The 26,690-nt window shown below is 45.1% G+C and overlaps 1 protein-coding gene across 1 annotated transcript in view; it reads right to left on the bottom strand.

Moving 5' to 3' along the window:
* Positions 1-26,690, bottom strand: part of FLT3 (fms related receptor tyrosine kinase 3) — an 88,083-nt gene that overhangs the window by 49,609 nt on the left and 11,784 nt on the right. Inside the window, exons 2-6 of the mRNA XM_090031740.1 lie at positions 16,671-16,795; positions 7,660-7,865; positions 6,402-6,517; positions 1,859-1,976; positions 664-824 (exon numbers count right to left, since the gene is read on the bottom strand). Of these exons, the coding sequence (XP_089887866.1) occupies positions 664-824; positions 1,859-1,976; positions 6,402-6,517; positions 7,660-7,865; positions 16,671-16,795 (726 nt within the window). The remainder of the gene's footprint in view (positions 1-663; positions 825-1,858; positions 1,977-6,401; positions 6,518-7,659; positions 7,866-16,670; positions 16,796-26,690) is intronic.

The raw sequence follows: 26,690 nt of genomic DNA, 5'->3' as shown, positions 1-26,690 counted from the left end.
TTTGTAGTCCATTACTGTATTGGTATTAAGATTATTTTCCAGGCTTAGAATTAACCCTGGAATATTTAAAAGTCTCATATTTTAATAGATCAAGTCAAATTTTGTCCTGAGTTACAACCCTACCCCAATAAAACTGTATCCATACAAGATGCAATTCGGCAGAGGCATAGCAAGGCAGATCTGTGCCTGGGGCAGCAGCTGCATATGGGACAGCATGAGTTACTGGTGGCAGCAGCAAGAACAGCTGCTGTTGTGCAGTGTCAATTTTTGGGTCCCCCTTGAGGACAGTAACCAGGGCGTTCCTCCCCTTCCGCAGTTACTCTACGGCAATTCAGCACAGAATTTAAAATCAATTACAGTAAAACAATAATAATAATAATAATAAATAAATACTGTAATGTATTTTGTCATAAGTCCACGTTAAAGCTTTGTGTGATCAAGTTATTTATAAAATGTACGTAACACAAGACAATTCTTTATTAACTGAGCTACAAACAACCTTTAGAATTTAAGAGTTAAATATCTGAGTTGGAAGTAACACAGCATTATAGTTTTACCCAGTCATGTGCCATTGATTCCAGTATTGAAAAACACACCGGCAAACCTTACTTAGGTGAGCCATACAATTAACTTCAGTGCAAATCAATCTTAGAGTTGGGTTACCTATTGTATACAGGTTGGTGCATTCTCTGCCCAGCACATTGGTTGCACAGCACCATATATATGTTTGAAATAATGTATTTGCCCATACTCCATGTTGTACTTTCTTCATTCCATACATGTCCTTTTTTTTCTTACTTGGTTCATGATATTTATTGGTACAACTGTAATTACAAATCAAAGTGTTTACTGAATCATTGGGTTACTTTCAAGCAGATGGGCAAACCATGAGGCAATATTGGCAATACTAGGAAAACTAGGACATTATGTAGTAAAATAAAAGGAACTAGGCAATGTGGAGATCAGAAGACAAACAAAAAAGTGCAGAAGAGCTAGGGAAGGTGTGAGATAAAAATAATGTGCTTGTATTACCTGAATGCATCTATTCTCTTTATTCCAAAAGAGGTAAAGCATTCATCACTTTACAGTGAAATCCTGGATACAGTGAAATCAATAGGAAAGTCTATAAGGCCAGTATTTCACCCTACATCTCAGCTGGTCTCAATGAGAACTCAGCCCAAAACCTACAACCATGAGCCTGTATTGTCTGTGACACAAGATGCAGGTCTGTTTCAGACTAATAAACCCATAGGTGATCCAGATACCAGAAGAAAAGAGATGAGTACACTGTAATGACTACATGCCTCCTTTATGAAAACAGACTGTTGATTTCATTTACCCATGACCTTATGTTTCTTTAAACATATTCACATTGCTATTAGAATATCGTATATATGTAGCAGTATGAGAGGGTAAATTGGGTATACAGTATTTCTCAATCACAACCACTTCCAAGAGAATAAGAGAAATGGAAGATAGCTAGTTAGAAATATATTTAACTCATTAGTTATATCGAGTTAAAATACCAAGATAAAACATTTAAAACAAATTACCCTAAAGTTTCCCTAAGGATATAAAGGTCAACCTTCCTGAGAATAATACATTCCAGCACATAGGAAAATGTGAGTTCAGGCAACATAGTCCTCAATTTGTGCATGTATGTATAGGTTTTTAAGCACACTGAATTTATCCAATTTAGGGAAACATCCTTTAAAAATCTGACCACAAAGTTCTACACAGTTCAGTCATACCAGAAATAAATACACTACTCAGGACAAAGACTCTCTTCTTAGGAGGATGTCTATCCTTAAGCCTTAACATTCACCAAATAAATAAGGTAGGATTACATATACCATACCTATTATCAGGTGTTTTGCAAAATAACCACTCCAAAACTGGTTGAGGGTACCCTTCAGATATGCAGTTTATAGTGTTTGATTTTTCACTCTTTCTAAAATATGGTGTCCTTGGTTTTCCTAAAAAAATTAAAAAACCAAAAGATTTAAACAAAAATGCTGAAATATTTTTAAAAATATTATTATCATCCTTTGCAATGAACAAGACATTACTAATACTTGTGAAATTAGATGCAAATGTGCTTTATAAGTAAGTTAAAAATTTATAAAGATTTAGGTCTGTTTCTTTAAATAAACTTGGCAGGTGTCTTACAGGGAGACTCCAACACTGATTTAAGTCAATTTATTTAGCAGTGATGCTAGAAAAATGCCTGAAAGCTTTAGACTCATTTGTTTGATTATATTAAATGTGAGAAAAGCATTGTAAGAAATAAGAAGGCAAAAATCTCCCCTCAGGTACCCATATTTTAATTCCTAATGAGAATAGTGATTTCAGTTAGAGTGAAATGTGAAGGTACTGATGAACAAAATTGAGTCCTTGAATATTTGATCCATGCCATAATTCATATTTAGATTTAGCCACAATGGAAAAACATTTTCTTTAGTTCATAATTAACGTCACTTTGCTGTAATTTTTTCAAGTGATTTTAGTGTTTGTGGAAAGTAAAATTGTGTCTAGCTCTGGAGACAGAAGTCCTCTGTTTATGCAGACTTCATCTTGACCTGGTGCTTATGCCACCTCTCTGATTGCAAGGAGCTACCTCCAGATGCTGGAGGATAATCTGGGGACTGATTTCCAGGTGTTAGGTTTGTACAGCTCCTATCATTGCCTAGGGCTCCAAGATTTCCTCTTCCAGCTCCTTCAGGGATGAAGCTTATCTGGCCTGCTGGCTTGCAATTCATTCAAACCCAACAAAAGCTCTCTGACCATTTCTTTTGTTAACTCTTCACTCAGCTTGCCCCCTTCCTTATCCAATCCTTATTAGGTGCCTGGCTGCAGCTTAATTTTTAGTTAAAAAACAAGGCAAAGGAGCAGTTGAGTAGCACGTCCTTCTTTGCATCTTTAGGTAGGTGTTCCCCCCTGGCTTGTTAACAAGGGACCCACAGCTTCCTTGGCCCTTCATTTCTGGCCAACATACTTAAGGACAAGTAGAAAAGGTTCTACAACCTCCTTTGTCTACAACTCCATTCTTTATATTCACTTTCCTGATTTGGTCCCTGCAGATTCTTGCAATTTCCTGGTTCACATCCTTGGTGGTCTGCCCATTCTTTCACTGCCTGTATGCTTTCCTTTTACATTTGAGGTATTTTAGAAGCTCCTTGTGCAGCCGTGTTGGTCTCTTGCCATTCTTCTTTTGCTTCCATTGTGTCAGGACAGTTTTTTGTTGGGCTTCCAATACTGTGCCCCTTAGAAGCTCTCAGCCCTCCTGGGCACCTTCATCCTTCAATCTGTCCTCCCATGACTCTGTGCCTATTAGCATCTTGAGTCAGATGAAAGCCACCTTTTTTAAATCTAGTGTCCTAATTTTGCTGACCTCATGCTTTCCTTGTCTCGGGGTCTGGAATTCTATCATAGCATGATCGCTTCCTTCCTTCACATCCTCCATCAATTCTTCCCTGTTGATCAGACGAAGATCCAAGATAGATGATCCCCTAGATTTATCCTTCACCTTCTGAAAGAGAACATGGTCCTCCACACAAGTTGGGTACCAGCTTGACATTTCGTATGTGACTACATTGTTCTTTCAGAAAATGTCTGGAAAATTGCAATCTCCCATCAGTACCATCCCATAGCTTTAAGATAGATTTGCCACCTGCTTGAAAAGTGCCTCATCCACCTCCTCTTCCCAATTTAAGTGGCCTATAATAAATCCCCACCATTATATCAGTGCTACATCTTTCACTTTTCATCTTCACCTAAATAAATTCTGCTTTTCTGTCTTCTTCCTCTTGAAGCAGGGAATGAGTACATGTGTTTTTGGCTTACAAAGCAACACCATCACCTTTTCTCCCACCCCTGTCCTTTTGAAACAAAGTGTAAGCCTCCATGTTGACATTCCAGCCATAAGAGCTGTCCCACCAGGTGTTGGTGATGCCAATCAGGTCATAATTGACATTACTGACCTTTCTAACAAAAAAAACAACAACAAAAAATTCTTAAAACCTAAAACAGCCCCTTTCCACAGGCCCTGTTTCTTATAGACAAGGATGGCAATGCTGCTTATTATGTACTATCCTGTACATAGAGGAATGCCCTGTTACTTAAAACTTTTCCAGCAGATTTGGGATAAACTTTCCCATGCCAAGGTTTGCCTCAGAATATATGTTTTTTCCATCTAAGCAAAAAATGGGTCATCTTTTTCTGAGAATGAAGTTTGGGAAAAATATGTTAAAAGATGTCAACACCCTTTCCTCTGAAATCCTGTGAATTTCCACATGCCTCAAAGTAAGAACTTAAAAGTTGGCAGTAGGGGGCCATTTGTGTCGGAGGCATATATTGCTGTTCCTATAATGTTCTGCCCATGGTCAGGTTACATAGATTTGAAAAATCCCAGTTCACACACGCTCATTAGGGGCTCCTTGGGTTTTAATTGTTCAGGTTCAAGACAGCAGTGTCACTGAATGCACCTCACCCTCTCCCAGCACATATTGAGCTGCTCCTGGCGTATACCAGCCCAGACTCCTGGAACAAAGCTGGACTCTCTGTAATGGCCAATTCCAGCTGCTCTAGACTGAGATGGGCTTAGACAGCAGAACTGACAGTAGAGAGCTTTTTGCCTGTTCTCCCAGTGATTCACCTTCTGGCATCCGGGCATTTTGAAAGAAGAAACCTTTTGATTCAAATAGAAAGGGGACAAGAGCCATACATGGGGGAGGGGAAAGAATGGAGTAAGACAAGATATCTGGTCAGATGGTGATGGGGACTAGCCTTTTCACAGATTGCCATTAATCTTGTGTTCCTCATTTCCTGGGTGCCCAACATGATGCCATGACCTCTGATTTGTATAAGCCCCTACACATTTAAAAATGGCTACGGGGGGGTGGGGGGAGAAAACTTTATCTAAACCTTGTTGAGTAAAGTTTAGATAGTGTTCCATAGCCATTCTTAAACATGCGGTTACTTAATACACATGAAGGTAAGGCATTTTAATTAAAGTGGCTCTCTGGGGACCACTCTAATTAAAATGCCAATCTGTCCACCCCGAGCATGTGTATAGGCAGCCTTTATGCCTAAATTTACCCATGTAAAAAATGGAGATAGCAGCTCCTTCCTCCCATGCATAGAGATGCTATAAAGATAATTAATATTTACAAAACAAACACTGATAAACTATAGGAATAAGCACCATGGAAAAAAGCAATGATGACATTAACAGTCCTATTCTTTGAGTTCAGTGTGAAGAGTGTATAGGAAGTAAGGCTCGGGGGGCGGGGGTGGAAATATTGAACAAGAAGGCTAATACTGAAGAGTTGTTCATTTTATGAGCATTGTCAGTCCTGAGGCTGGGGTCAAAATAGAAAGTGATCATGAGACATGCAGTCTTGTATTAGAGGCTGTCACTCTGGTAGGTGCCAGCTTTTGAGTATTTGGATTTGCAGCCTTCCAAATATTCTTTTAATCTAGCTGCGTATGTGAGCGTGCGCGCATGAGTGTGCAATCGCGCATGCACGTGCATGTACGCGCAATGTAATGAAGAAAGGAAAATGAGAAGAAAGTGCTGCCTAAAAAAATCTTTTGCATTTCATGGTTAGCAATACTCAGGCCACATCTATACCACAAACTTAGTGTGCTTGACAGCAGAAAACACAAAACACGCCATGACTCTGCCTGAATTATCACTCCCTCCCCACCGATCGAATGGGGTGTAGTCAGTCTGCACAATACTAGAGGTGGGGTAATTATATGTAGGCTTGGTCACTGTCACTATCACTGTCACTGAGCCATGCTAATTGGCCTACCCTCACCTCAGTCTTATGTGGACACAACGTAACTGGTCAGTGGGAGATCCTGTACATAGAGACATACTGAGGAAGCTACTACATGGCAGCTACTGATAAGCTGAAGAAACTTGCAGTGTGGACGTGGCCTGAGTGGTTCAGAACAATGTAAGCAGGTGAGGTACCCATACTCGGAATGAGTGACAGGGAGAAAATAGTGCATAATTCAAGAACTGAAAGTGAGGGAGAAGAGACGGCAGGGAAGAGAGAAATCTCATGGAGAACAGAATAGGAGAAACATGGTCTGGAGAGAAATACCATATATGTTTCATAGTTGGTAGGGTCAGAAGGGACCTGGGCAGAGCATCAAGTCCGACCCCCTGCCACGGGCAGGAAAGAGTGCTGGGGTCAAACGACCCCAGCAGAGTGTCTATCTAGCCTCCTTTTGAAGACCCCCAGGGTAGAAGCCAGCACCACTTCCCTTGGAAGTTGGTTCCAGATCCTAGCTGCCCTGACTATGAAGTAGCACCTACTTCACAATGTTAGTTTCAACTCTCCCTTTGAAACTGTTGGTAGACCAGTTCCTTGGATTTGACACATACTTACTTCTTATGAGGACAGTTAATATTATTGAATAATTATTGTTTTCACTTATAACTGAAAGTATGTATTTTCCAGCTTCTGTTTCTTTTATTTTAGGAATGGCCAGGGAAACAACATATCTGTAAAGCAGAAAAGAAAGCTTTCATTACAGAACATTCTGGTTGCAACCTAGAGGATGTTATGCTGAAGAGACAACTACCCTCGGCATTATGCTTAAGGCACCGGGAGCAGAATTTTGTGGCAGTGGGACAAGGTACTTACACTGTACATTTCATCTCCAAAGTGCTCTAATAGCCAATGGCCCTGATTCATCATATACAGGACAGAACTTAACCAGTTGTTTCCAGTAGGACTTACAGCACATATTCTAAGTTAAACAAGTTAAACATTAAGTGCTGTCCTTACATAGGGAGGAACTTGGACCCAATCTGCATAGGGCCCCTAGGTTTTATTCTAAGAGATAATCTGGGCTTCTGATTCAACTGCAAGAAGAAAAGGAATGAGAATATCAACTTGTGGCTGGAACATAAAGGCTGCAAAGAGACACCTTTGTGTTGCCATAAAAATATTTATGGCACCACAAAGCAAAAGCAAACATGTTCATGCCCTTTGTCGTGCCATAAATAGCCACCTTTGTGGCCATGACAAAAAGTGCTGCTATTTTGTGGTGTGTGTCTACTTAAGGCAGAAGAATGTGGGCAGCCTGCAGTTGCCCATGCTCTCTAGCTGCTCTGGGCAGGCACTTCTAGGGCTTCTTTCCTGCATGACCTGGGAATTCTCCTGCAGAGGTTTCCCCATTTGTAGAAGTGCACCCCCCAGTCAGAATCAGGGTGTGCCTTGGGAAAACCCTGGACAAGTATTCCTGGGGCTTCAAGGACCTAATCCAGATTTCCTGGGTGTGCCTCTGTCAGCAAGAGAAATCCAGGGTTACCTCATTTGCAGACCATGCCCTGTTATCCCATAGGATCAGGTCCCTGCCAGGATACATGCCAACATAACTGATCCAAATTTAGAAGAATGTGGGTTTGATATTGTCATAAATTACTATCAAGTCAGAAATCTTTGCTTTATCAGTACATAATTTACCAACAGGTATAATCAGCCTACAGTCCACTGGTACTACCCAGTATAGATAGCAATACTTAAGATAATGAATAATGTAAAAATAAATAATTAATAACCTAACTCACATGGATAATATCCCATTTGCCTCCTCTAATGAAAATATCCGAAAATGTTTTAAGTTTATTCTTTTACTTACTTCTTTCCTGGGTCCAATGTAGGTTTGCAGTCAGTTTTGTTCTCTTTAAAGAGCCAAAAGCATGAAAAGATCTCTGAAATATTCATTATTACTTTTAATTCAATGTCTTCAAACACATCAGCTTCCACAATTTTAGCCATTCCATAGACTTCCTCTGTGCCTTGAGAGCTCAAATAACACCCAAGATCTTCCAAAATGTTGTCCATCTGCATTGCAAAAAACCAGATGTGTGTCTTACAATGGTGAATGGGGTTTCCATATTTAAGCAATTAAAAATGAAATTCTCCTATAAAAATACCTTAATGAATTTTAAAAGGCCCAAAACCTCCTGGATACAAAAAATCATGGACTGAATGTGTCATAAATCCAATGTCTATATTATAAACTGCCTGACATCAGACTCCCCAAGTACCTCTCCACTATTTAACTGCTACATGCATCTCCCTTCTCCCTGCCAACCCAGCCTCTCTCACCCACTGACTCTTCAGTTTACATCTTCACTGACTGCCTAGCTTAGATTTCATAGACATTAGGGCTGGAAGGGGCCTCGGAGATCATTGAGTCCAGCCCCCTGCCCAAGGGGCAGGAAGTCAGCTGGGGTCATAGGATCCCAGCAAGATAAGCATCCAATTTGCTCTTAAAGGTGTTCAGTGTAGGTGCTTGAACCACCTCTGATGGCAGGTTGTTCCAGACCTTGGGGGCTTGGACAGTAAAGAAATTCTTCCTTATGTCCAGCCTGAAACGGTCTTGCAGGAGTTTGTGACCGTTCGACCTCGTCATCCCTTGGGGCGCTCTGGTGAACAAACGTTCCCCCAGATCCTGGTGGTCACCCCTGATAAACTTATAGGTGGCCATCAGATCACCCCTGAGCCTATGCTTTTCCAGGCTAAAGAGTCCCATGGCTCTCAGCCTGTCGTCGTAAGGTCTGTTTTCCTGACCTCTGATCATGCGCGTGGCTCTTTCTGGACTCTCTCAAGCTTCTCCACATCCTTTTTGAATTATGGAGCCCAAAACTGGACACAGTACTCCAGCTGCAGCCTCACCAAGGCCGAGTACAAGGGGAGAATGACGTCCCAGGATTTGCTCGAGAAGCATCTATGGATGCAAGCCAGCGTTTTGGTCGCTTTACTAGCCGCAGCATCGCATTGGAGGCTCATGTTCATCTTGTGGTCAATGATGACCCCCAAGTCTCTTTCTTCCGTAGTGCTAGCCAGCGTAGCACTGCCAAGCCTATAAGGATGCTGCAAGTATTTCTTCCCAAGGTGGAGAACCTTGCATTTTTTGGTGTTAAACACCATCAGGTTCTCATCTGCCCATTTGCTGAGCCTGTCCAGGTCAGCCTGGATCACCCTCCTGTCTTCTGGCGTGGATGCTTTGCCCCGAAGTTTGGTGTCATTGGTGAACTTGGCCAGTCTGCTTCTGCCTCCAATGTCCATATCATTAATGAAGATGTTGAACAACATGGGTCCAAGGACAGAGCCTTGGGGGACCCCACTGGTCATAGGACACCATGGTGAGTGACTGCCATCAATTACTACCCTCTGGGTCCAACCACAGAGCCAATTTCCCAGCTAGCGGATCGTGGTGGACCCAAGGCTACAACTGGCCAGTTTTGCCAAGAGGTGATCCTGGGTTATCAGATGAAAGGCTTTTTTGAAGTCAAGATATATGACATCAATCTCTTCTCCCTTGTCCAGGTGATAGGTCACCTGGTCGTAGAAGGTAATGAGACTGGTCAAGCAAGATCTACGCACAACAAACCCATGCTGGCTATCCCTCAGGATGTTGGTGTCAGCCAGTCCATTAAGGATGGCCTCTTTAATAAACTTTTCTAAGATCTTCCCCAGGATATAAGTCAGGCTGATGGGTCTATAGTTAGCCGGATCCACTCTCCTCCCTTTCTTGAAGAGCGGCACCACATTGGCCTTCTTCCAGTCTGCGGGCACTACACCAGAGCACCAGGAGTTCTCAAAGATCCGTGCCAGGGGCTGGGCTATGACGCTCGCCAGCTCCTTGAGTACCCTGGGGTGCAGATTGTCAGGGCCGGCTGACTTGAAGGTATCCAGCTTCTCAAGATGTTCCTTCATGAGGTCAGCATTAATGAAGGGCAGGGGATCTGCCTCACCCGGACTGCCCTGTCCTGCGGCGGGCATGGGCGTCCCATGGGACTGATGAAAGGCTGACACAAAGTACCCATTTAATAGGTTGGCTTTTTCCTGGGTGTCGTTGTCACAGGGTGAGACCTAGGAGCAGCCATGAAGCTCCCTAGCGCCCCCTGCCGTGTTCAATTAGGTGATTCAGCACCCTCTACTTGCCCGCTACATCTTTGATGTTCTAAATTCAGTAAGGGAGGCTGCCTTGTCTCGCCTTGGACACTGCTCTGCTCTATGCCCCATTCCGATTGGGGTGCCCCAGTGCACCTCTGCCTTATGGGTGATGTGTGCCTCCTACCTCCCCTTCAACATGCCCCAAGCCTCGCAGCTCTTCCTGGACGTTATTAAGTCCTCCCCCTTCGGCGCCCTTTCTCTGGCGCCCCTGGGCTGGTCATGCAGCCGGAGCCCTTCGTCTGGCGCCCCTGCGCTTGCCACGCAACCAGCGCCCCTTCTTACTGATTAGCCCAATCGGGCTCACTAAGGGTGTTCTTCCCACCAGGGTCGGCAGCCTAAGCCTTTCCTGGCCCCTTTGGGTTCCTGTCAATAATAATTATCCAACTCCTATCCCCGGTTGGGACTCAGGTGGCTGTAGTCATACCTGGCCCCCTGGACCACTGTCTGGGTCTTTTGCCTCACTAGGGTCAGCGGCCTAAGCCTTGCCTGGCCCCTCCAGGTTCTTGTCAATACTACTTATCCACTCAGGCTCAGGCAACCTAAGCCTTACCTGGCCCCTCTGGGTCCTGTCAGTAATAAGTATCCAGATAGGCTCAGGCAGCCGGAGCCTTACCTGGCCCCTTCAGTTTCTTGGGGTTCCTGTTAACCTGGAAACCCTCCGGAACGCCTTCTAGACCCGCACTCCTTGTGGGGCAACTGTCAATAATCTACACCCCTGTTGGGGTTGCTTCTTATTACATGTGCCCCACCTGGGGCCCCTCTTCTACATGTGCCCGCTCCCACGGCTTCTCAGCACCTTCTCCGGGCTCTCTGGTCGCCTTTACAGCACCCACCCTAGGCTTTTATCTGCATGGCTCCCACACCTGGAGCCCAACACGAGTCCCTATAGGCTTCGTTCTGGTGCTATGACCCTTGGGCGGGGTCCTATATCCTGCTCGGGCCTCTCACTATTGCCCACACAGAGCTACCCGCTGTGCCACCTCAGCACTGACCAGCTGTGCCATCCCAGACACCACTCATTTGCCCACACAGGGCACCGGAAACCCCCCAAACCACTGGGGAGCCCCCGTGAGGCCTCCTCACACCCCTACAGCCTCACCCGGTCCTCCGGTATTAAACTAACAAAACCATGAGCCAAGCGGCTGCAACATGGGTTCATCAGTGGCAGGTCTTGTCAGACCAACCTGGTGGCCTTTTACGATCAGGTCACCAAATCATTAGACGCAGGGGTTGCTGTGGATGTAGTCTTTTTGGACTTCCGGAAGGCTTTCGACACTGTCTCTCACCCTGTCCTCATCAAAAAGCTGGGAGACTGTGGTGTCGATGCCCACACGGTCAAATGGGTCGCCAACTGGTTGGAGGGCCGCACCCAGAGGGTGGTAGTGGATGGGTTCTTCTCGACCTGGAAGGATGTGGGCAGTGGGGTTCCGCAGGGCTCGGTCCTCGGGCCCGCACTGTTCAACATCTTCATCAGTGACTTGGATGAGGGGGTAGAAAGCACCCTGTTCAAGTCTGCTGATGACACTAAGATGTGGGGGGATGTGGGCGCACTAGAAGGGTGCAATAGGCTACAAGCTGACCTTGACAGGTTGCAACGGTGGGCGGATGAGAATAGGATGGGGTTTAACACTGATAAGTGCAAGGTGTTGCACATGGGGAGGAAGAACCGGCACCACACTTACAGGTTGGGGAACTCCCCTCTTGCCAGCACGGAGACGGAAAAGGATCTTGGAGTCGTCATTGACTCCACGATGAACATGGGCCGGCAGTGTGGGGAGGCAGTCAAGAAGGCCAATCGTACCCTGTCATGCATCCACAGATGCATCTCGAGCAGGTCCAGGGAGGTGATCCTCCCCCTCTATGCGGCACTGGTCAGGCCGCAGCTGGAGTACTGCGTCCAGTTCTGGGCGCCACACTTCAAGAGGGACGTGGACAATATGGAAAGAGTTCAGAGGAGGGCCACTCGTATGATCAGGGGTCAGCAGGGCAGGCCTTATGAGGAGAGGCTACGGGACCTGAACCTGTTTAGCCTCCACAAGAGAAGGTTAAGGGGGGACCTTGTGGCCTGCTACAAACTGGTCAGGGGGGATCAGCAGGTATTGGGGGAGTCCCTGTTCCCCCGTGCGCTGCCAGGAGTGACCAGGAATAACGGTCACAAACTGGCGGAGGGTAAGTTTAGATTAGATATTAGGAGGCGCTACTTCACAGTCAGGGCGGCTAGGGCCTGGAACCAGCTTCCAGGGGAAGTGGTGCAGGCTCCTAGCCTGGGGATTTTTAAAAGGAAGTTAGATGAGCACCTTGCCGGGGTCATCTGACTCCGGTGCTCTTTCCTGCTAAGGCAGGGGGTCGGACTGGATGATCTACCTAGGTCCCTTCCGACTCTAGCTACTATGAAACTATGAAACTATGAAACACAAACCAGAAGCCTACCGGCTTATAACACAAAGCTTGCACTCACTAGGCTCTTCACCATGTTCCTCTTAGGGTTCTCTCTACCCCTGCATCATTGCAGCCAGTCAACGTGGTCAGGCAGCAACCATCCACTCGGCCTGCTCAGCTCTCCCACAGAGCTCCTGCTCCTGCGGCTGCCAGAAGGGAACTGCTTCCTAGGCTCCGGCCTGGGCTGTTTATAAAGGCCCGGCCCTGCCCCCTTCCAGTCACACGGCCCGCCCGGTTGCCACAGCAACCGGTACCTGAGCTGCCCCTGGAGATTGGCAGCTCCACTTCTCCACTTCTAGGACCAGGGCACCTCAGTGCTCCTGTGACAGTCAGTTGTCAGTTGTCCCATCTGGTTCAGCAGGGGTCCAATGTTGCCCTTGCTTTTCCTCCAGCTCCCCACACATATCTGAAAAAGGACTTTTTATTGTCCTTGATGCTCAAAGCTAGTTGGAGTTCAGTTGCAGCTTTGGCTTTCCTGGTTTGCTCCCTGCAGGACTGGTCCAGTGCAGAATAATCCTCCTTGGAAGTGAATCCTGTCCTCCAACCTTTGTAGGCCTTTCTTTTTAGCCTCAGGAGGTCTGCTAGGTCCCTGGAGAGCCAGGGGGGCTGCTGTGCCCTCTTGTTGCCTTTCCTCCGAGATGGAATAGACTTGGCTTGTGCATTGAGGATCGCTCCCTTGAGGAGCAACCACCCTTCCTGGACTCCCCTCCCCCTGGGGTTGTGGTTCCTTAGGGCCTCACTGACAAGCCTCCTGAGCTTGTCAGAGTCGGCTTTCCCGAAGTAAAGGACTTCTGTGTTGCTGACTGACTTGCCAGCTTTATGGCGGATGGTAAAGGTGATCAGCTCATGGTCACTGTCACTCAGCTTCCCATCGATCACTAGGTTGCTGATCAGGTCATCTCCGGTAGCCAGTACTAGGTCGAGCAGCACTTCATCTCTTGTTGGCCCATAGACTTCTTGAGTCAGGTAGAGGTCATCCACGCACGATAGGAAGCTTTGTGACCGCTCCGATTTTGCTGAGTGGTCCTCCCATGAGATGTCCAGGTAACTGAAGTCACCCATGACAAACACGGTCCTGGAATATGCAGCCTTCGTCAGTTCCCGGGCAAACTCCTTGACTTTGGGTGGGAGGTCTGTAGTAGACTCCCACCGTTGTGTCCCCTGTGCCGTGTTCACCACGGATTTTAACCCAGAGGGTCTCCAGTTATCCACCCTGGTTGCCAACATCAGCTTGCAGGGACACATAGTTTTCCTTAACATAGAGAGCTACATCCCCGCCCCTTTTATCTACTCGATCTCTCCTGTACAGGGTATAGCCATCTATACCCATGGTCCAGTCATGGGTGAAGTCCCACCAGGTCTCTGTTATCCCTGTGACATCATAATTATTTGCATTAAGCAGGAGGACGAGCTCTTCCTGCTTATTCCCCAAGCTCCCGACATTTGTGTACAGGCAGGCAAGTGTCCCCTTGGGGGCTCTTGCCTTGCCCACAGATTGTACCAGGGCTGGGGCAGGGGTGGGCTCCCTTAAGTGCCTTGGCCTGCTGGCTTTGCAAGGGTTGCTCAGTGGGCCAGCAGTGGCGGTAGTCCCTCCGCCACTGCTTACATGCATGCCAGCCCAGCCTCTGGCTTCTTTACTATTTATTCCATCCAGGAAGAGCATACACCAACTGCAGAGACTTTTTTAGTCTGATGAAGAGTTTTTAAACCTGAAAGCTTGCTAAAAAAAAATTTCAACTATTTAAGTTGGTCTAATAAAAGATATATTCACCCAAAAAATCTTGTCTGCTTATGTCCTGAGACCAACACGGCTACAACCTACACCCCTGTACCAGTATTTATAGCACTTAAACATGTATGGTAACAAACACCAAAAGTAACTTTAATATTTCCATTCATTCAGTAGTGGGATTGGCATATTCTTGTAGCCATGCTGGTCTAGGAAATATGTCAGAAACAAGATATTTTTGTTGATATACTTTAGTTGGAAGAGATGTTAAACAAACTGGCAGACACACAAGAAGAATACTTCGTGCCTGAGAGGTTGTCTAACAACTATCTCAATTATACAGCGGCTTCAATAATAGATATCACTAAAACAACCTTACCTCTCCATCCAGTATGTTTAATTGTACTTGGTCAGCAACTACAGTGACATTTATTAAAACTAGCTGGTTTTCCTTTAAGAACTGATATTAGAGCACAAGTTCAGTCAAGACTGTAACACCTTCTTCCAGCAATAAGGACCAAGTTTAATTCCCACTCTCACTCAAGATTTCATTTACATCAGTTAATTCCAAGAAAGCACTAAAAGAATTGCAGCTCCATCCTTTTTCTCCAGACTTCTACTGCAAACCCAGGACCATGAAATATTTTAGCACTGGGCTAAAATGTTAGCCCAATGCTAGCATTCATAATAATGAATGTTATAATGCTATAGAATTAGAATCCTGTTCAGCTCTTTCCATTGTACCCCAGATAACAGACTTGGCAGGCCATGACCCTTCTTATCTCAACTTTCCTCACTTTTATATATTGCCAAAGGAGACATTCAGATGGAAAAATGAATTTTTTCCATCAAATCTTAAAACCACTTGGCAATTTGGGACTTTCAGCTCAGTCTAAGAAAGGGGAAGCATGTAACTCCTCCATCCTAGGAACAGCCTCAAAATTCCTGTTTGCCTGGAGGACAGGAGGGTAAGTAATTCCTTGCAGCACACTGAAGGTTTTATTTTATTTTTCCCACCTTCCCCTATCCCCCAAACACACACTTTGTGTTTGACAAGTTACTCCTGAGAGGAAGTGAGATGAGAATGACTGAGATGAAGATGAGGGGGCAGAACTAAGACTCCATTCCCTCCTTGCCACTTCATTTCCCATTTGTGAGAAGTGGGGATCTTTACAGGAGTCCCTACTTCTCACAAATGGGAAATTAAGTGGCAGGAAGGACTCTCAGCTGGGGTGCCAGAGGCCCCTAGAGTGCCACAAAATCCTTTGAAGGGTTTCACAAGGAGGCAAGCACATGCCCAGTCCTGCCTGGCCACTCCTCCTTTCTCCCCTCACTTACTGCCCAGCCCTATGGAGGTAATATATAGACCCAGGCCTGTCCATGCTTACATGCTATTCTCCTGCCCAGCCGTTATGCAAGGAGATAAGCACATACCAGTCCCTGTCCAGCCCACACCACCTTTCCCTGCCAGCTCCTGCAGAAGGAGGTAATAACAGTTAGTTTCTGAAATGACATGCTTCTTGACTCACAAAAGTTACTGAGGGGTGCCTGGAGTCTAAGAAGGTTAAGACCGCTGCTTTAGAGATAGCTCTTTATTCTGCTTGGCCACATACAACAAGGGCAAATCTCAGGCCTGACAGACTGCATTTACTAAATGAATTTACCACCTTTCAGATTAGCTGACTGATGTGGAAAAGCATGTAACAAACATTAACAGCACAAATCATGAATGCTGATGGAGCATTATCAAGAACTCTACGTTTACATAAGAATATAACAGAAATAGGAATAGTGGTCCAAAGCTACTATTTGGCTTGGCTCTTGAGTAATGCTCACTCAGATGTCCCTCCCTGCCTTTCCTGTGGTCCCAGTGATGTTCCTTCTCACATAAAGAAGGAACTGTTACTACAGTTTGGGAAGTTTGCTCTTTTGTTCTCAGCACTCGGAAGTTGTGAACTTGTTGCTGGTTTAGTTCTCTGTAGGGCAAAATTGTGAATTTATTTGCCCAGGAATTAAACCGATTTTGTAAGACAGCCTCTGTAACTTAGTCCGTCAAAAATTTTAATAACACATTGCAATGTGCAGTTATTTAGTTGCACCTTGTCTGTTTTTTACCTTTAAGCCCTCCAGAAACTCAGCACTAGAGGGGAAAATGGTATCTGGTCCTTGAGTCACACTTACATCTTTGATTTCTTAGGCCATCTCCAAATTATTTGTCTTCCAAAAACGTGCATTTCTTTTTATTTCTAGATTTTTCAAGTGATGTGAGACTACCTCCCAAAACTGATCAGAAATTCCATTTTAGATAAAACCATCTATTTTATTCCTATTAGAAATATTAATAGTTTAGCATTTCCATTTAATCTGAAGTTTCTTTCTCTATTAATATTTATGATAATCTTTATTTGAAGTGAGACATCACTGCGCTTAAAGATTTAGCATATTGCAACATTATGGAAATACCTCTGTGTGTACTGAATGAGATTCTTTTGTATTGCTATTCACTGTTCATTTACCTTAGTAGATCCAGATGACTCCAGTGTTCTTGATCCTTTATTCTTCTGCTTGATTAAAATGCATGTAATCTTGGATATATTTTGGCTTGTTGCAGAAGTGAAAGTCAGTGCTATAATACCAAGAGCTGCAAAACAAAAAGAGAAAACATATATAATCAGGTGTACATCCTGGAGCAGGAATAATCATTTGAATGAAAACAAAATGCACTACAACCAGAACTGAGAGTTTATATGCATGTTATGTGCTGTTGTAAAACCTGCTTCAGTGACTGTATGCACAAAGCCATGGACATATACACAGACCTCACATTCAGCAATTTGACCCCGAAGAAACGTAGAAGAACACTGAAGGTCATGGAGATTAGAATCCTTTAAAAATATAGCCCCCTACATACTCCAAACCACATAGTTAAATTCTCTTACATGTCTGATTGTCTTTAAAGGTCATCCTACAAGTCTCCAAAGCAACAGGTGCTTCAGCATCAGCCAGTGTAAGATTCTACTCACTGTCACCCAGGGGATGTTGTTTTCAGTACCCACGTGGCTTCTGCTCAGAGCAACTGTGAAGTGAAGCCATTCAGATGTCTCCTCACTTCTCTCCTGGCTCACCTGCAGAATCTTGCCCTGCCCCTCCCATTCCTCTTGCACTAGCTAGTAGCTTGCCCCACATATCAAGCCATGAAATTGTTTTCCTCTTCATGCTTTAAATTGCTGATTATGATCTTAAAATACTATTCAATATTGAATTATTACTTCCCTGAATTGGACCCAACCTGCATAGGGATCCTAAATTTTATTCTGAGAGAGAATAATCTGGGCTTTTGATTCTACTGCAAGAAGATAAGGAATAGAAATATGGACTTGTGGTTGGAACACAAAGGTTGCAAAGAGACATCATCTTTATACAGCCATAAAAATGTTTACGGCACCACAAACCCAAAGCAAACAGATGTCCATGCCCTTTGTCATGCCATAAATACCCACCTATGTGGCCATGACAATAGGTAGTATAAGTTTTGTGATGTATATTTTCCCTAATGCAGAAGAGCATAGATTGTGTAAAAAACAGGATTGTGTTCATTTACATTAAGAGATCCAGATGACTCTAATGTCCTTGGAGCTTTACTGTTCTGTGGGTGGGTCTACGTGTCACTGTACAGTGATGTTGCTATGGTGCCATGCTTTAGTACTAAAGTATGGTGCAGCATAGGGCAGTTACTTCTCCATGTGCATGGTGCATGGTTAGAGCACCATAGTAGTGTGCTATAACCAGACAGCATGCCACTACGGTGACGTAGCTGGTGATCACATGTAGATCCATGTGATTACTATGTCATGGTAGCATGCCATATGGTGACATAGCGCATTGCTACCATATCCATAGGGCAACATGTAGATGCTCCCTGTTTATTAAAATGCATGTAACCTTGGATATATTTATACAATGCTGTACAAGGGGTGTGGGGGAGCAAGCAGGGCAACTGGCCCGGGCACTGAAGCGAAGGTGAGTGAACAGGTGTTGCCCAGTCAGGGCGGGGCATGGGACAGAGCTGCAAGCAGCTTGTTTGGGGAGGCATGGGGATGCGGGGAGGGTGGCTCCTGCACAGCATTTACTCCTGGGCAAACGTGGGGGGGCATGTGCCCCCTGGATCTGTGTGCAAGGCGAAGGTAGTCTGCCACTGTGGGCTTTGCCCCAGGTGTCTAACTTCCTTGCCATGACACTGTATTTATAACTAGCATCATTTTGGGCTGTGAGCATCTCCTGAGCAGCCACTCAGGCACAGAGGGGAAAGCCAAAAGCTTCTTCCACTCATACAGTCACTCAGAGAGCACTCCCTAGTCTCTCCATTGTCTAGGGAGCAAAGGGGTGGTTTGCACCTGCTCTTCCTGGGGAGTGCAATTCTGAAAAGGGAGCAGGAAGGGGACCATGACTGTCCACTTACTTCAGCCCACAGCAGCCTATGGCATCTAGTCAGTGCAAGAGTTAACATCCAGATCCATCCTAATACATGAAGCAGGCTATATGCCCCCTGGGCATGTCTACACGTGCAATAAATTCAAAGCAGGCTTACTGTGCAGTAAAAATACTGTGCAATAAGCCTACAGATATGCTCCCTCTTGGGAGCAGATTTGCTCCTAATGGTACCCTGTTCTCTCCCTCTGCAGCAGCCAGGGTAAGCTTCAGGCTCCTCCTGGGTGCTAGCCCAGGGGCTGGGAGGGAGTATGGGGCCAGGAGACAGCTGTCTCCTGGTGGGGGCTGGAAGATTACTCCTTGCCCCTGGGAGCTGGCAGGACAATGTTCTGCCCCTCCTTGCCCCTGGCAGGACAATGTTCCCCTGACCCAGCAGAAGGCAGCTTATGGCCCTGGCTGCACAATGGGGGCTAGGGAGCTGGGAAAGAGCAATGAGGGAGTTCCTAGCCCCCTTCCCCGATCTGCCAGTGGGGGCATTCCCCACCCAGCTGGGGGCTCACTGCTAGCTGCCCCACTAGTGGATCGTGGCAGGGGACTGAGGTCTGCCCATCACCCACAGCTCTTTCTAAGCCCTGTTCCTCAATAATCTGATTAGAACATGGGGCTGGGAAAGAGCTACAGGTCTGGGACCTGCCCCAAACTGGGACAGTTCCCAGCCAACCCCAGGCTGCAAGGAAAAATCTGAACATGTAGCCCAGAGCTGGTTGAGACCTGCCCCAAAACAGGATAGTTCCCATCCAGCTCTGGGCTGCATATGCAGACTACCCCCTCACAACCTGGGGCTGGCTGGGCAGGGAACTCTCCCCATGCAGTAAGCTCCTAGTCCTAGTTCCATGATGGGAGTGGAAACTGGGAGATTGCTTCCTGCCCCCCAGAAGCTACCTGCTGCTGGAGCAGACTCTGATGGTGGAGACCAGGCCAAGACAATGTCTCCCTGTCCTAGCAGCAGGCAGCTCCCAGTCCCTGCTCCACAATCACTACCCCACCAGCAGATTGGGGCAGGGGGATGAGACCTGCCTTTTCCCCATGACACTTTCTAAGCCTCATGCCTCAATTGCCCAACCTGGGCACGGGGCTAAGAAACAGCTGTGGGGCTAGGACCTGCCCCAAACTGGGAGGAAGCTGACACTGGGAGATAAGGAGAGAGCTGGCAGTGGGAGATAAGGATGTTTCAGCCCAGGTCCTGTGACAACAGGCTGAGAGATAAGGATGTTCCAGTGCCAGCCCTGTGACTGTGGAGCTGGTGCTAGGAAGTAAGGATCTCCCAGCCCCGGCCCCACAATTACAGAACAGGGGCTGGGAGCTCCCAGCTGCTGGGGCAGAGGGACATTATCCCCATCCGGCCTTTGGTGGTGGAGCTCTCCCCAGCAGCAGGCAGCTTCTGGGGTCAGGGAGCAACCTTCTGCCCCTTGCTGCCCAGCTGACGGGGAACATGTTTGCTCCCTGTTAGGTGTCTACATTCGTCCTTTTGTGCAGTAACTAATCTTGACTAAATTTGCTATTTGTATTTACAGGTAACAAATTTACCATGATTAGAGCCAATTACTGCACAATAAGTGTCTGCATGTGTAGATGTGGATACTTACTGCACAGTAATTAGCTCTACTGCACAATAAAGTGTCTTGTGTAGACACGCCCAGTAACTGCTCCATATGCATTTGCAGGTAGCAAATTAACCATGGAATAGACTAATTTACTATGCAGTAAGCATCTGCATGTGTAGATGGTGATGCTTACTATGCAGTAAATTGGGCTACTGCACAGTAAAGCATCTCATATAGATGAGCCACCTGTGCACAAGGAGCAGCAGGAAAGAGGTTCTGCTTGCCTGTGTGTCACAGTCTCCTGGGTGTGCATCCTCCCTGGAATTATGTGGGTCTGTGGCTTCAAAAGCCACAATCTAGCCTCATAGTTGTAATACAGTAACCCTAGCCCTCAATGTGCACATAAACAAGAAAAAGAGAAGTAAGAATACGGAACTAGCCAAGGGAAACAATCCGTGTGTGATCTTGATAAGATCCCAATGCCAACAGTATAAATAAGCATTGGATCCTAAAATAACACCTTGTAGCTGCCTTTTCAAAGCATTAGAAAGTTTCTGCCATGTCTTTACAGAAGTCTGCAAAATGGTTGAACAAGGAGCAAGAATCTGAAATTAAAGACACAAAAAGCAAAAGAATTAACTCAAGATGAAGGAAAGGTCTTCATTGCTAGAAGAACTGAACAGTGAAACTGGCTCCCAAGGCAGGTGCTGGAGTCACCAAAACTGCATACTAAGATAGTCAAGATAAAACATAAAATCAGAGTTCCTAAATTACTTTCTCCTTTGTGATTTTTTGCTGTGCTCAGCAATTCTAACTTAATTACAAACACCAATTTTCAGCTCTTGGGGCAAATCAATGCATATGCATCTTTCTCGGGTGACTTGTTATTTCAAGAGCCTGTCACAAGGCATTTCTAATGCTCTTCTTCATACTCCATACCCCATTGCTCCTATGTTACATCAAGGATGCCCACTTGAAGCTGGCTTCTCAGCTGGTGTAGATCAGCACACCTCCACTGAACCACACAAATTTAAACCAGCAGAGAATGTGGCACCAAATTGTCAACTTCCTAAACATTTTTTGTGTTCCAGCTTTGTGTTATCCACATAATGGCCACTACTATAGTGATCACTGGGCTCACTAAACACAGGCATACATGAATGAGAAGGACTAAACAATAAATGTCACTTGTGGAGCACTCAGTAAGCTTTAATGTATAAGCTACAACCTGAGGGACAATTTCCCAATTCCCAACTGTTCTAAATTTGGGGTGTCTTGAAATTATAACTTATCATTACAACTATTTCATTGTACAGCTGGAAACAAATTAATTCCTGGTAGAACTCCATGACATGATCCAGGCTGCTCACAGTAGTGAATATTTGTTTGCATGATCTTACTTATTGCATAGTAGCAGAGAGGAAGAGATTTAAACATTTAAGTAATAGAGAAAGTGTTTTTATCTTAGATTTAGGAGATGGACATGCTAGGAAGAGACAGGACCCACCTGACAAAGAGAGGGAAGAGCATCTTTGCAGACAGACTTGGTAATCTGGTGAGAAGGGCTTTGAACTAGGTTCACCACAGACCAAAGCCCTAAGGTAAGTGAGGAAATGGGTGACCTGGAGAAAGCACAAGCAGAAGGGAGCAACAGAGAAGGCTTTAAGTAGAGCAATTGGCTACAGGTGTCTACAGGAATGTACAGAGCTTATCTTTCTGTGGTCATCTAACCCCAGATGATTTCCTGCTCCTGGGGTAGGGGGCTGGATCTGATGATCTGGTGAGGTCCCTTCCAGTCCTCATGTCAATGACATCAATGAAGAAGATGTCATTGGAAGTCCTTGGACAGTCATAAAACTACAATGTGATTAGAATAACAGAGACTTGATGGAATAGCTCACAAGACTGGAGTGCTGTCACAGGTAAGTTTGGGAAGGAAGGCAGGGGAGAAGAGGAGGAGTTACACTCTATGTATGATTGCTGAGCTGTGTGATTGCTCAGAGCTCCAGTATGAAACTGTATATAGGCCTGTTGAAAGTCTCTGGATTAGGGACAGAGGTGAGAACAGCAAGGGTGATGTTGTAGGGATGTCTGCTATTGCCCACCAGACCAGGAGGATAAAGAGAATGAGGCTTTTTTCAAACATCTAGTGCAAGCTTCCCAATCACAGGCCCTGGTTTTTGTGGGGGACTTCAATCACCTTGACACCTACTGAGAAGGCAATATAGCACTGCATAGGCAACCCAGGAAATGTTTTAATAGTGTTGGTGACAACCACCTGGTGCAAGTGTTGAAGAGGCCAACCAGGGGGCATGCTCTTCTTGACCTGTTGCTCACAGAGAAGAATTGGTGGGGAATGTAATATAGTGGATGGCTACTTGGGCAGCAGCAACCACAAGATGATTGAGTTCAGGACCCTAAGGAAAGGAAGGAGAGCAGCGGAGTACAGACCCTAGACTTCAGAAAAGCATATTTTAGCACAATCAGGGAACTGATGAGCAAGATCTCATGGGAGGCCTATCTGAGGGGGAAAGGCTTCAGGAGAGCTGGTTGTATCTTAACCTCACTGAGGGCACAAGAACAAACCATCTCGATGTGCAGGAAGACTAGCAAGTATAGCAGAAGACCAGCTTGGCTTAGCAAGTAATTCTTCAATGATCTAAAACACAAAAAATAAGCTTACAAGAAGTGGAAACTTGGACAAATGATTAGGGAGGAGTATAAGAGTATTCTCAGACATACTCAGGGATCAAATCAGGAAGACCATAACACAATTTGAGTTGCAGCTGGCAGGGGATATGAAAGGTTACAAGAAGGGTATGGAGCACCAGTAAAGGGGTGCTCCTGCACCAAGCCACTTGCCTCACTGTGCCCGGCCAAAAACCAAACCTCAAGTGCCTCTCCTGGGGTTCCTACATCTGGCCAACCCCCTTCCTGGACCACAATCACAAGCCCGGGTTACCATTGCCACCACCCAGACTCAGATCTTTGTCTGGGCCCCGTGCCACCCAGGATACACATGCCCGGTAAACCTTGGGATTTTGGGGTGTTTCTATTAGTCTGAAGCATTCACCAGCAGCCTCCTGTGTGAGAGAAAAGTAAAATAGCCAAGCCCACCTTAGTGGGTCCCTTCCCTTTTAAGCACACACAGTGAGGTGTGTTGAAACAGATAAATTTAGTGATCAAAGAGGGATAGGGTGGGGAAGGAATACCAATAGCAAAATATAGAAAGAAAATCAACCCTGAGCACACTTGAGTGGCTTGTCAGACTTTTGATATATGACTAGATTACAGTCAAGTTCCTAGTTAAGTTTCTTGTAAGATACCCACTTCTGCATCCAGAGAATGAGAGACAGCTGCAGAGGTCCAAGCTTCTGTGTGTGTTTTAAAATGTCTGCATGTCTTCTTCCTGGAGGGACCCTCTTAAATAGCCCTCCTGACCTCACCACCTGGACCCAGTCAGGGACAGGTGTTATTTGATGCCAGCCAATCAATTTGAAAAGCATCAGCATTACCTATTGGAGGAACATTGGCATATGCCTATCTCCCATGTCATGAGGTCAAAACTCAGAACAATAGAGAGGTCAGATCCACCCCCTCTTACCTGAGCCAGGTCACATACACAGTAACCTGGGGCAACCAGGTTGACAGACATGTGAGAGGACAAAGAAAAAGGAAAGGAAAGGAGACTGGGATAGAGTTCTTTCACAACAGGTTCCTACAAGTATGTCAGCAACAAAAGGGAGATCAGGGAAAGTGTGGGTTCCTTACTGAATGGGGGAGGCAACCTAGTGACAGATGATGCAGAAAAAGTTGAAGTACTCGATGCCTTTTTCACCTCAGTCTTCACATGCAAGGTCAGCTCCCAGGCTACTGCACCTGACAGCACAGTTTGGGAAGGGAGCAGCTGACAGTGTATAAGTCAGCTGACAGTGGCAAAAGAACAGGTTAGGGACTATTTAGAAAAACTAGAAGTGTATAAGTCCATGGGGCTGGATGCAATGCACCCAAGGGTGCTAAGGAAGTTGGCAGATATTATTACAGAACCACTGGCCATTATTTTTGAAAACTCATTGCAGTAAGGAGAGGTCCTATACAACTGGAAAAAGGCAAATGTAGTGGCTATCTTTAAGAAAGAGAAGAAGGATCCAGGGAATTACAGACCAGTCAGCCTGTCTCAGTGTCCAGAAAAATCATGAAGCAAGTCTTCAAGGAACCCATTTCTAAGCACTTGGAAGAGAAAAAGGTAATTAGGAACAGTCAGCATGGATTCACCAAGGGCAAGTCATACCTGACCAAACTGATTGCCTTCTACGATGAGATGACTGACTCTGCATACAGGCTGGGGAATGAGTAGCTAAGCAGCAGCTCTGCAGAAAAGGACCTGCGTGTTACAGTGAACAATACGTTGAATATGAGCCAACAGTGTGCCTTTGTTGCCAAGAAAGCTAATGGCATATTGGCTGTATTAGTAGAAGCATTGCCAACAGATCAAGGGAAGAGATTATTCCCCTCTATTTGGAGCTGGCTGATAATAATTCCCCTCTATTCAGCACTGGTAAGGCTATGTCTGGAGTACTGCGTCCAATTTTGGGTCTCCCACTACAGAAAAGATGTGGACAAATTGGAGAACGTCCATCAGAGGCCACTGGAGAGCATCCAGCAGAGGAAATGACTTAGGCTGAGGGAACTGTGCATAGTTAGTCTGAAGAAGAGAAGACTGAGATAGAATTTAATAGCAGTCTTTAACTACCTGAAGGGTGGTTCCAAAGAGGATGGAGCTAGACTGTTCAGGTGACAGATGACAGAACAAGGAGCAATGGTCTTTGCAGCAAGGAAAGTTTAGGTTAGATATTAGGAAGAACTTTCTCACAAGGAGGGTAGTAAATCACAGGAGCAGATTATACAGAGAGGTTGTGGAATCTCCATCCTTGGAAGATTTTAAAACCAGATTAAATTAGGCCTTGGCTGGGATGATAGGGATGGTCCTGCTCTGGGCAGGGGATTGGACTAGATGACCTCCTGAGGTCCTTTCCAACCCTAATTTTCTCTGATTCTTATGGTCAAATTTTGGGACAGGGAGAAAGAGATGCACACTAGGTCTGGGAAATATAGTATTTTACAACAAGTCCACAAAGGTTATTTTTTTTGGTTTTGGGTTTTTTTAAAAAAACAAAGCCAACAGTTATGAACAGGATCTTAAAATAAATAGAGTAAATGATTTTTTAAGATGGCAGAGAACACATTCAGCACACAGGAGAAGGCAGGATTCTATTCCTGCCAGGAGACGCATGATCTAACAGAATGAGAAAAAGTCACCGAATGTGTGAGGTTTTCAGCAACAGTGGAGTGAAGGCAGGAAAAACTGTCAGGATAGCAAAGGGCAGTCACATATTTTTAACATTTCTCTCTGTCCCCTTTTCAGCCATTCCCTAAATTGCATGTACTGTTTATAGTTTGGCATCAAGACACTTGGCAGGAACAATACCAAATAGGGATTACTTTCTGCTAATCATTCATAATCCTAGTATCCCAGAATTGGGTCTGCAGAGACCAAAACTGTGCATATGACATTTGGTTGAAAGAAAACAGAGAATTAGTATGTATAGTCATACCTGATAATGCTTAACTCTAATGATATAAAAGCCAGAGTAAAAATAAATTGCTGGCCTAGATGGCATACCTGGTTTTAGTTTTTGTCTTGTGGACCTTTCTCTTTTTTAAATTGTGTAAGAATAAATGCTGCGAGTAGAATCCTGGTCTCATTCACATCACTGACAAAACACTCATTCACTTCAGTGGAGCCAGGATTTCAACAAGATTTAAATTAGAACCCTGTAATGTGGTTCAGAAATCACATAGCTGGGAAATGCCAGTAAAGCCAAGTGTCAGAAAATAAATTTAACTGCTAACGTCAAAAGGCAAAGTCCCCACTCTTTTTAGGAAGCTATTGAAGTGAGAAGCTACATTTATACTGGGTGAGAGTTAGGTAGTTGATCCAATAAAATTTTGTGCTGAGGTTTGTTTGTGAATAATGAGTGAGTAAAGTCAGACAGGGCAGGGTTATATTCCCATAGAAAACCATTCTAAAATGTGTAAGCTAGCTCCACATCACTGAGAAAAAACATCTGAGGAACTCAACCATCTCAAGAATGAACGAATAATCCTCTCTTTACAGGGAGAGTGTACACCTTGTAAGTGAAACAGATGTTAGGAGTTATAAATGACAATCACTTTACTTAGCTGTAGAACAATGTCCCTTACCTGAAATGCAGGTTTGTTGATTTCAATGTTAGCACAAGGAAAGAAATTTAACAAGTAGGTTTGACAGATGCTCACCAGCACATGGCGTTGCTTGGTACGAGTACATTTGCATTTGGAATCTGAACAGGATCCTGTCAATAGCATAAAATTATAAAAGGGCCCTTCCCAGAGAGACTATGGTCTCACTGAGGCCCATAATAGCAGTTAGGATCCTAATGCCAATGCATTGTGCTCTCTGAC

This window comes from Crocodylus siamensis, chromosome 1 (assembly GCF_052110815.1).
Source record: "Crocodylus siamensis isolate JL-2025a chromosome 1, ASM5211081v1, whole genome shotgun sequence".
NCBI lineage: Eukaryota > Metazoa > Chordata > Crocodylia > Crocodylidae > Crocodylus > Crocodylus siamensis.
Note: the sequence above shows the minus strand (reverse complement) of the source record. Positions and strands in the feature narration are given on the sequence as shown.